Below are 12,117 nucleotides of genomic sequence, written 5' to 3'. Positions count from 1 at the left end.
AACGGTGCAACAGAGAAATATTGTGTTGTCTTGGCCGGAGACGATAATATCATTCGATTTGGATGTGATTCTTATAATAGGCATATTCATTTTTCAACCCAGCGCGTTAGCATGATCGAAGTAGGCCAACTTCTGGTTTTCAGGTGGTAGGCTACATCATATTCAACGTGGAACTATTAAAAATGAAACGTTGTTGGCAGAGTTTGCATTCAACGTTTTTTGAGTCACCAGGTATTTTGTAAATGTAAATGTACTGTAAATGAAATGCTGCCATGCCACAGACTTATTTGCCATTTAGCCTAATTACACCGACAAAGTAGGCTATGGCAGAGTTTGCAGTTCGGCAGGCAATTGTGCTCGTGCTGTGTGCAAAAAACAAAAAAAACTAAGCACAGATTAACGAAAGGGAAAACAATAATATGTTTTATTTTAAATATATATTATTTGAGTTGCTTTATTTGTCTTAAATAATATAAACTACAGTTTATGTAGAACATTTCTTTAATTCGTCAATGGTAACACAAGCGGGAATCAGATCTCAGTCTTTAGTCAGATCTCAATCTTACGGCAGCGCGACTAAAAAAATCTTAGTCGACCAAGAGCATATCGACCAGAAAATCGACAAATCCACTGAGTGGCTACAGCCCTAGAAATGACATTGAACTGTATTGAAGTCAAGTACTATAATGTAATGTAGGATGTCTGGACTGCCAAAGTTATTGTATTTCCGTCAATTACTTTCTGTTAAAACAAACTCAAAAAATGTCCAACTAGTTTCTTCCAGTGCTTGGTCATACATTTGGGGCTTTAAAAATGACAGTGTCTCTTCTCTATGATTCTCTGAAAACAAACGTGGATGAGCAGAATGAAAAAGGACAGCTGACACTCTCCCTGAACTCTTATTTCACATTTGCCATATTGGTCTTATTGGTCTTGGCTGTGAGGTTTAGTGTCTCAGAAGCATGGTAAGAGAGGGCACTCATCTTTGACGTGATGCTTGGGTGGGCTCCGGTGATGGGTGCGGTGCAGCGCATTAAACGTAGCAAACTCTTCCGGAAGTTGTTCCCCACAAAGCTGTAGAGGATGGGGTTGACGCAGCTGTTCAAGTAGGCTACACAGATGGTGAAGGGCATGGCTGTGTCGATGATGTCTAGTGTGGTGCAGTTCTCCAGCACCTTCAGCTGGGCCAGGACATCCATAAAGTGGAACACTTGATGGGGAGCCCAGCACAGGAAGAAAGCCAGCACCGCCGCCGCTAGCATTCGCAACACTTCGTCATCCCGTGAGCGCGTACTCCTCTGGATGCTCCTTGCCCCACGCAGTGCTCGTCCAATCAGGCAGTAGCAGGTAATGATGATGATGAAGGGGATAAGGAAGCCCAGCAGGCTCTTCATCAGGCTGATGGCCAATAGGAGGTGGCTGAGTCCTTGTGAAGCGGTGGGGCCGTTTGGGAGACGTCGGCCACACGCTGTGGTGTTGGAGATCTGAATGATGTCACGTGTCAAAGCCGTGGGAACACTGAGCAGGAAGGCAAAGAGCCAGATCAGCACACAGGTAATACGGGCATAGACTACTGTACGGTGTTGACGAGAGCCCACTGGGTGTGCGATGGCGAGGTAGCGGTCAATACTGAGGGCAGTGAGGAAGAAAATACTAGTGTAGAGATTAAATATGACCAAGCCAGCACTAGCCTGACAAAGGAAGCCTCCGAAGGGCCAGTGGTAGCCTGTGGCAGTAAAGGTGGCCCACATAGGCAGTGTCATGAGGAAAGTGAGGTCAGATATCGCCAGGTTGAGAACAAAAACATTAGCAACGGTCTTCAGCTTCATGTAGCGGTAGATAACTGCCACCACCATGCTGTTTCCCACAACGCCAATGACGAAGTTACAGCCGTAGACAACAGGGATGAGGGTGAAGATAAAATCATGCCTCCCGGACATGCTGCAGTTCAACTGAATGTCTTCCATCGCTCCCCATGTTATGTTCTCCATTTTCCCTTTTGGTTTTTTACTGGTCTTGGGATGCTCAAATGGGTTGGTGGGCCCCGTCAAAAGGATGCGAATAGGTGTGTATTACTGGGCCTTGGAGCGAGGGGGCCTCTGTGGCAACTCCTATAAAAGATACACAGAAAAAGTGTCACAGACAGTCTAGTGGAAGGGCAGTCATTACCACAGACATGGCCCATAAACGCTAATCTACATGAGCGGACATGAAAGCGTTCTACCCTACACCAGCTCATTAAAGACCTGCACATTAAGCTCGTCCCAAAGCTTTATGTTTTTTCAATAAAACAAGAGGCCATCAAAAAACAGATGTTGTATGTTATTCAATATTCCATAAACGCTCCTTTTGAAACATCATTACACAGACAGTCTGGATTTTAAGATGTCTCTTGGCTAATGAAAGGCAACAGTTAAAGTGTACAATGTTTATCAAATGGATCCATCCGTCCATCTGGATGGACAATCGGTACCCGGAAGGAGTCTGTTTATGTTGTGTGTTACAACCTGTGTTAATGAAGACTGCATGCGAATGTGTGCGCTCTGGATAACAACGCCATTATACACCGAGATACCATGGTCGGGGATGTAGTGTAGAGAGAAGGAGGGAGGGTAGAAAAAAAGAGAGAGAGAGATAGAGAGAGCTAGAGTTGCTTGAGTTACTGTGAAGACATGTCACGTTTCAAAGCACACTCTGTGCCGAAATACCCAGCATGAGAATTTCTAATCAGCACACACCTAAACAAACAGGACAGCAGGGTACCAGCTCTGTGGAAACTTCTCTGTGACAAAGTCAAACCTGTGCTCTGTGGAAAATTTGCCAGAGGCTTTGTTTTTAAGTTCAGAACATAAAATGAAGATAAAAATGAATTCAATCCCTTCCTTGAAAGTGCTTATTTTTAATGGCGGAGCTTGAAATGTGCATCATTAGCGTGTGCTGATGTAGTAATGATTAAAAACTTGAGGAATTCTAGAACTGTACTACTAAAAGGTCTAAACCACTTATATTTGAATGAAAGTATCTTACTTAACTGGGAAGAAATAGAAAATGATGACTTTTTTATGATAGGGCGTGATTTAACATTTGAAAACAACATTAAAACAAAATCCTCAAATGCCTTCGATTTTTTAACATTGTTTGCAATACAATGTAAAATGTTTGTATTCTGTGAACCATTGAGATGATGTCTACAGTACATGCCACAAAATCACATTGTAAACGTATTTTTATAATTGTATTTTCTTTCTCTTAAATACATACATACTGACAACTAAGTTGAAGGTTAATAAGTTATAACTTCATATAGAAAGTAAACTTCACAAGTAATGACATACATTTTGGGTTTTCAACCCATCATTACAAGATATGTCTTTTTGCCATTTTATTTGTACATGCAATTAAAGCTCCTTTAAATATTTTCTCTATACATCAAGCTTCTTACATTTTCTCTTGCTTTAAGGTTGTTGCAATCTTTAGAAAACAGCAAGAAACAATATCAGTTACAGATGAGGGTTTTGTTGTGAACAGAGGATGTCAGAGTGCCAAGGGCAACAGAATAATGAAATATCTGTGAGAGCCCTATACAGACCCAGCGTGATAAAGCACTGACACAGATGTCACCACTTTTCAGAACGTTTTCATTTGTTAATGATTAATTGATGGTTAATGAACAGTAAATGACTGTAGGTGCATGACAGTGCATTCATGCATTTCGTATTAAGTATGAGAACTGTTAAAATAATAACATATTAAAATTCGACATTACATTAGAATTCTGTACTCATTCTAGAGTAGAGTACTTAGAACTTAACAGGTTGTAAAACATTCAGAAAAGTCAACACATGGATTGGCTGTGGTCACATTCACTGTATTTCGATGAGCAACACTTGACAAAACATTTGATGCAGGACTGATCTTATGTTCTCTAAAATAGTTGGTTTTTATACTGTATAGATACAAGAAACAGTGGCTTTCTTACTATATGCTAGGGAAAGCTGGTAATAAACGCAGCTGACCAACGACAGGAAGCCACTCAAAAGCAGCAGATGACTTTATGTCACCCTTGCCCAATGAGCCGAGGTTGGGAAGGCACATTACAGAACGGTGGTTGTAAAGCCTAGGTGACCGCAGACAGGAAGGCAAACAACCACTTGACAGTGCTTGTCAGCCCTTCCACACAGCCTTACCATAAGGGAGTATTAGGAGCAAGAGAGAAAGAAGGATAGAATGAGTAAATGACACAAAAAGGACATAACATTTACATTTATTCATTTAGCAGACGCTTTTATCCAAAGCAACTTCCAAGAGAGAGCTTTACAAAGTGCACAGGTCACTGATAATAACAACAAGATAGCCCCAAAAACATTGCAGGTAGCCAAAACATGAAGCACACATTGGGGAGGGAAGAACCATAAGAGCATGTAGTTAAGCAAGTTACAATTAAACAACATGAATCGCTATAAGTGCAAGTGTACCTGTAGAAAAGCAAGCAACAGTAAAAAGAAAGTCCTTAACTCCCCAAAAGCCTCAACAACATGAATGACTATCAACTTGTCTTCTGAAATCCCATTCTCAAAATATATTGAAGGTCTTAACTAAGCTAAACTAACAGGTTCCCATCAGCAAAACCAGTCTGCCCAGAGCTTCTGAAGTGTCTACCATTAGCACCACCATCTGGTAGACTGTAGAGTAGAGCAGCTAAATTGTGCACCTAATGAAGTGAATGATTCATATCCCATTGTATACAATTCATCTTGCTTAAACACTGACAAAGTACCTCAGCAGTGTCCCTCTATAAACCTAAAACCATTATGCTTTCCCTTTTTCTCATATCTCATTTCTCATATTCTATATCGACAATATTGATGACTTATAGCTCAATTGGATAGCTCATTTGTCTGAGAGAAACTCTATGGTATGACAATATGTATTTCTGTTTAGAGAACAAAGTGTAGCTGTCACAAAAATGTTTTCGCCTAGAAAGTGCACTATTATTTCCGGCTTGATAAAACCAGACGTTTGTTAAGAAGCTCTTAACGCTAAGAGCTTCTTAACGAATCTGGGAAACCCGGCCATTGTCATTATGATGACATGGATCAATTTCGAATTTTCCAATAGTACAATGTCTGTTATGAAGGTAATTTCATCACACTTTACCCATTACCCTATGCATGTCCCATACCCAAGGGCGTAGGTTTGGTCTCAGTTTTGGTAGGGACAGATATACAGAAAAAAGGTTCTAGACTTACTTTCTCAATGTGAGAATGTACAATGAACTGAATGGGTGTGAAATTGGTAAAAAGATAATGGTGACTGAAAAGTGAGCATGAAAGTCCTGACTGTGGAATGCAAAAACATCCCACACTCTAAAGACTGTCAGCGGAGGGAGGGAAACTGTGATCAATCACTGTCAGCAACTTCTAATTGTCTCAATATACCTCCCCATCCCTCTACCTATTATTCCCCTTTTTCCTATCCCCCATGGCTTCTGTGTCTTTACATCTACATACTTGTATCAATATCACTTAGACAGTTGAAGAACATACCACCTTACATCTATCAGCATTAGCAGCATGTTGGCTATTTGTCTTTATATTTATATGAAATTATCTGTATCACCTTTACCAAGCCGTAATCTTCATACTCCCCCCCCCTGTCCCTTAAAGGGATTAATTTATTCATGAGGGAAGATTGTCGAGAAGAGTTCACCAAGAAGTGAACTCTTGTCATTTTGCAGATCTGGGATTCTGCCATGTCTTCTTCCATGTATGTAACTGTATACAATTCTTTCCCCCTGGTAATATAGTTAACATACTGCAGGGTGTTCCCATTTATAGACACACAGCAGGATTATTTCTTCAGGAAACACCCTCCCTGACCATGCAAGACTTTCACATGACCTCCATACCAACAGGTGGCGTAAATGAAACAAAACAAAGAAAACACATATGCTTGTTCTTTTGACATGAAACTTATTCAGGAAATTCTGCCATGAGTTTATTTAACTGAAGATGATAGTCTGACCTGTTATTACTTGAGTACAAGTGACAGCTTAGCATTTTTGTTGAAAGCTAAACACAGTACATCTTAAACTTCAAAAACAAAAAAGCATGTACATAAAAAGTATTTCATTAATGAAGCCAAATATATGTATAATATCATATAGTAGCAGATAGAATACTTCAACAAAAGTCAGTTCTTACCTGTGTTTATGATTCAGAAGGCAGAAACTATGTTGGAATAGGAGGGAGTGAGAGGACAGAGACCACCTTAGTGTGCCAGTGATGACTGCCCCTAATACGACTGTGCTGGGGGAGTAAGATGAGCAGTGATACTTGCTGACACAAACCCAGCACTCACCCACAAAAACAAACATACACACACACACACACACACACACAATAGAAACAGTTGTAAACAGACGCATGCACAGGACACAGACCCCCCGCCCCCCGGCCAACCCCCATCCCATACTGGTCAAACAACCAGCCCTACCCTCTATCATTCTCTATTCCTCAACCCCCCCCCCCCCCTTCTCTCTCTCTCTGGTAGTGGACTGGGGTGTGGTAACTCCCTTGTCCTAAACCTTCCTCTTTACTGTGAGAAAAATAACCAGGCTCATATTCAAACAAGCTGAACACTTTTTATAGCTATGCCTTTGTCATGTTCTTGGCTTGGATGGGGCTGTGAGGGGAAGCTGAAGGGGTTATTACATATGTGCGCTTGCCACCTCTTCCCAACACTAAACTTCTCACAGTGTTTGATTTTACTAACTAGTACTTACTGATAACTAAGTTTTAATGTTATTTAAATGGAAGTGTTAACACAGGAAACACACCATTTTCATAAAAATGCACATGAGATAATTTTCAGGGAAAGATTATTCTTCCACGAGCCACAATTAAGTCAAGAAGAATTCAGTCAATGCTGTAATTCAATCAGACCAGTATGATTAAGGTTATTGGATCTAAAAAAGAAAGAAACAAAAATCAATTCAATCTCACTGTGCTTGATAAAAAATGTAATTGTCCTTATTGCTAACGCGAAACTATTTTTCTATTTAATCTTAATAGGGACAGATTACAACAGAAAATCTTCAGTTTAACACTGCTTATCTGATCCACCTTTGAGTTAGAAGATGACAGATGAGACTGACAGACTGTCATCCCTTGAACTCCCTTTGCTTTCAATGTCCACAATGTCCACAGCCAAGAGAGATCTGTCACCTGTCACCCAAAGCAAGTGAGAAAAGAAAATGAAAAATAATCAGAGTACTTAGTGGACAGCCAAGTTTGTTAGGTTTTTCCCCAGTTGGGTGTGATGTTTCTTGAAGGACTGTCACTTTTTACAAAGCCTTGGTCACATCCACCTAGCTTGGAGACTGCAGAGGTCAACCCAGGTTGTATGTCACTGGTGCTGAGTCACTATCTTGGTTCCAACATGTACATTCCTTTCCCCCTAACGCGTAACCCCTTTTGATCATCACCAAAAGGAGAGTGCAGAGAAAGGAGGGCATCATATACAAAAAGGGATTGTAACAAGGATGCCATTCACACCTCTGGACAGAGTTCTTGACATGGTTCACTAAATACTTAAGTTACCTTACAAAATATTGTTTGGACCAGCCTACTAAGGTCCTTGCCCCTCTCCATGTTCAAAGGAAATTTTACCCATCAATAACTGAGACAATCTGTTTAACTTCACAAACAATACATATCAACAATCTAAAATCCCAATGAAGGTGAAAGAAACTCAATCTGCATCAGATCCATCCATTTCCTTGAAAACAAACCTCATGATGGATACAGGATGTTATTTCCATACCCAATACAAAGACGTTGATTTATTCAAATGTCCTGGTCCGAGTGCTGTGAGAAAGAAATGTTTTGGGATGAAATGTTGTCCTGTTATAATCACACTTTGATGAACCTTTAAGCCAGCACATTGCATTAATACAAGTTTAAGTCAAGTCTTTTATTGTCAGGTACACAGAACAACACAAGGTTAGACTGGGCACTGAAATTCTTAAGACAAGACAACGCAAGCACCTGGCATAACATAACATATAAGTACACGGAACACAATTTACATCAATGCTGAGCTTAAATAAGTGAAACTTCCTACATATACAGATAGCACTAAATATAGACTATACTAACCCTAATACTAAAACTTACTAAATTACAGATAACAATAGATAGTACACTATACTAACCCTAAATGCACAAGAAACCTGTTCGAACCCTATAACCTATTACTGTGCTTACTAGCTACACTAGCTTACTAGTCACTAAAACGTCATCCATCCAGGAAGAAATGAATCACAGATGGTCGATCTATCACAGATAATGATGCTACCATTTGTAGCATGAAACTTGGTAAATGATTACTGTGTAAGCTTTATTCATTAAATGGGATTGATAGCTTTATGGCATAAAAGTTAGTGTTGGTTAAAGACATCTTCCCATCCTCATTCAAGGCCAACACATTTTCTGAAACATGGTATGTTCCATGATATCCAATGTGGTGACTACTAGGTTTAGACAGATGTGGTTCACTCTCAAGTTGTTAGAGATTCACCCATAACAACAGTACAAAATATGCATTCCGTTTTCATATGTATTCAGGTGACATCTCTTTAGTAATTGTGCATTTTAACTTAAAGGCAGGGCGGGTAATGTTGTTGAGAAGCCTTTTTGTCATATTTGCTGAAATAAACTATCACATCCTGATAGCAACCACTACATCTAAAGGTTTGACAGTAAAATGAAATCAATCCGGTAACCGTGGGCGTTGCAGGATTGTAATAAACACAACCAATCATCAAGGTCGGACAGGCATTAACGATTGGATGGTATTTGGACCGAATGCAAGGATTGGACAGGCTACTTGTCTGTCTGTCTGTCTGTCTACCTTCATCCTGGCAATAGTCAGGCATAATCATGTGTTTTGGAGGAGTGGCTTTTAAGGGAGGAGGTGGGATATTTTGTATGAATCCTTCCAAATTTGAGCTAAATTTGCAAGGTTCGCAAAACTTACCTATTCCGCCTTTAATGATGCTTTTTTCTCAGGACTTTCTCACCCCTTGAAAATGGTGAGCAAAGCCACCGCAAACAAAATCACTCTTAAACAATTAGTAGTCCTGTATTAGCACTGGCACAACAAGATGACCATACTTAATAATGACCATCACAATCAAGCACTTCGTAGAAAAGCTGAGAGGTATTGTAGTGCTAATAGCACTAACTTTACATACAGACTTATAATGTTAGCAAAACCATCCACCTGGTTAGTAAAAATGACACTGTTAGGCTCGGGAGGGGTTAGCAGTGCTGGGTTTATTGGTAAGTAGAGAAAGGGGAAAGAGGGGTATGTTGAACGCCTATCTTCTAATATTTGATGGCGCATTCATAAATCCAAGCTTGTTTCAGTGTTTGAATCTGTCATCGTCAAAACATATGATCATTAACAAAGGGCAGTATTGCTGTACCCCAATTACCCAGACATATACAGTGCCCTCCAAAAGTATTGGAACAGTGAGGCGAATTCCTTTATTTTTGCTGTAGACTGAAAACATTTGGGCTTGACATCAAATAATGAACGTGAGACCAGAGATGAACGTTTCAGCTTTTATTTCCAGGTATTTACATCAGGATCTGATGCACAACTAAGAAAATATCACATTTTGTTTGAATCCACCCATTTGTCATGTGATCAAAAGTATTGGAACAGATATACTTAAAACATATTTAAGTGAATAAGACTTAATATTTAGTTGCAAATCCTTTGCTTTCAATAACTGCAGCAAGTCTGTGACCCATTGACGTCACCAAACTTTTGCATTCTTCCTTTTTGATGCTTTCCCAGGCTTTCACTGCAGCCTCTTTCAGTTGTTGTTTGTTTTGTGGGGTTCCTCCCTTCAGTCTCCTCTTAAGCAGGTAAAATGCATGCTCTATAGGGTTTAAGTCTGGAGATTGACTTGGCCAGTCTAATACCTTCCATTTCTTGCCCCTGATGAACTCCTTTGTTGTTTTGGCAGTGTGTTTTGGGTCGTTATCTTGCTGCATGATGAAGGCTCTGCCAATCAGTTTGGTTGCATCTTTCCTTAAATTGGCAGACAAAATGTTTCTGTAGACTTCCGAGTTCATTTTGCTGCTGCCATCATGTGTTACATCCTCAATGAAGATTAATGAGCCCGTCCCAGAAGAAGCCATGCAAGCCCAAGCCATGACATAACCTCCACCGTGTTTCACAGATGAGCTTGTGTGTTTGGGATCATGAGCAGTTCCTTTCTTTCTCCAAACTTTAGCCTTTCCATCACTTTGGTAAAAGTTAATCTTTGTCTCATCAGTCCATAAAACTTTGTCCCAGAATTTTTGAGGTTCATCTCTGTACTTTTTGGCAAATTCCAGCCTGGCCTTCCTATTCTTCTTGCTAATGAGTGGTTTGCATCTTCTGGTGTAGCCCTTGTACTTTTGTTCATGAAGTCTTCTGCGAACAGTAGATAGTGATACCTTCACTCCTGCCATCTGGAGGTTGTTGCTGATCTCACTAACAGTTGTTTTAGGGTCTTTCCTTACAGCTCTCACAATGTTTCTGTCATCAACTGCTGATGTTTTCCTTGGTCTACCTGTTCGACGTCTGTTACTTTATGCACCAGTAGTTTTCTTCTTCTTCAGGACATTCCAAATGGTTGTACTGGCTATGGCCAATGTTTCTGCAATGGCTCTGATTGATTTTCCATCTTCTCTAAGACTCACAATTGCTTGTTTTTCACCCAAAGACAGCGCTCTGGTTTTCATGTTGTTTTCAACTCTGAATACAGTCTGCATAGACAAAACCTATCTTACCCAATCTGAACCTGAGTGTAGACATTCAGTGGTATTTATTGATTGAATAATGTATGTAATAGGACACACCTGGGCAACAAAACACACCTGTCAGTCACATGTTCCAATACTTTTGCTCACGTGACAAATGGGTGGGTTCGAACAAAAAGGTGATATTTTCTAATTTGTGCATCAGATCCTGATGTAAATACCTGGAAATAAAAGCTGAAACGTTGATCTCTGGTTTCACATTCATCGTTTGATGTCAAGCCCAAATGTTTTCAGTCTACAGCAAAAATAAAGGAATTGGCCTCACTGTTCCAATACTTTTGGAGGGCACTGTAGTTAATTCTATAATACACCAATTACCTTTAACTTCTGGACTAGAGGCATATCTGATTATAGAATATTAATGCTTTATTATTAATTAAATGAACATCAATAATCAATTATCTTACTTGAAGCCATGGAAGACAGCTTTTCACTCTCCTCTCATTTGTTTCAACATATCTACCTACACAGTTCCCTCACCAATTGTAAAAGTCTTAACCTTATAGAACATCATTATCAGCCTGATAATGGTCCATGGGGGAGACCTGTACGATCACTTTGACTGGGCTTTTATTTTCTCTGTGTGCTGGTAAGTGTCAAGGACAACTCTAAGGTATCATCCCTCTGGCGTAATCAAGGCTCTGAAAATATTTCTCGCATTCCTCACACACAGAATGAAAGATGTTTGTTGCTTAACTGTTGTTGCATTAGGGACTCAAGTTTTGCAAGGCTTTTGTAAAAAGAAATTTGAAGGTAACATGTTGATCCATTGGTAAATAACATTCTAATAATCATGGATCAAATGGATTTCATCCCATTTCACAAGCTTTACCATGCTAAGAGTTTTCAAAGATTCTCTATTCTTTTATCATGGTGAATATTAGAATGGTAATGACTTACAGTAAATAAGCCTTTGGGGCAATATGTTGGCAGAGCAAAGTAGGAAGTGAGCAAGCAGAGGCGGGGGAGAGGAAAGGGTGGTTTGACCTTTCCTAATGAATCAGAATCAAAATGGGATTTATTCGCCATGAAAGTTTGCACTGACAAGGAATTTGCTTTGGCAGGAAGGTGCATACAATAAACATATAGGAATCTTAAATTTAAATATGTGGTCTAACTATACTAAAACTAGCAGTAATAAGTGGAATACACTAAAATTGAATAAAAGTGGGCATAAAATAAAATATAAGTTGACAAATTACAATATAAAATACAATATAAAATACAATATCAAATA

At 39.6% G+C, this 12,117-nt stretch overlaps 1 protein-coding gene across 1 annotated transcript; it reads right to left on the bottom strand.

Annotated features, from left to right (window-relative positions):
- Positions 1–493: 493 nt before the first annotated feature.
- On the bottom strand, positions 494–6,282 carry agtr1b (angiotensin II receptor, type 1b). The gene is made up of 2 exons (XM_047023965.1): positions 6,204–6,282; positions 494–2,111 (listed from the first exon to the last, which is right to left on the bottom strand). Exon 2 carries the CDS (start codon positions 1,989–1,991, stop codon positions 900–902), a length of 1,092 nt encoding a protein of 363 aa, XP_046879921.1. The 5' UTR covers positions 1,992–2,111; positions 6,204–6,282; the 3' UTR covers positions 494–899.
- Between the last annotated feature and the right edge of the window lie 5,835 nt (positions 6,283–12,117).

This window comes from Hypomesus transpacificus, chromosome 8 (genome assembly GCF_021917145.1).
Source record: "Hypomesus transpacificus isolate Combined female chromosome 8, fHypTra1, whole genome shotgun sequence".
Lineage (NCBI taxonomy): Eukaryota > Metazoa > Chordata > Actinopteri > Osmeriformes > Osmeridae > Hypomesus > Hypomesus transpacificus.
The sequence above is the reverse complement of the archived record's forward strand: the minus strand, read 5'-3'. Positions and strand labels throughout refer to the sequence as shown.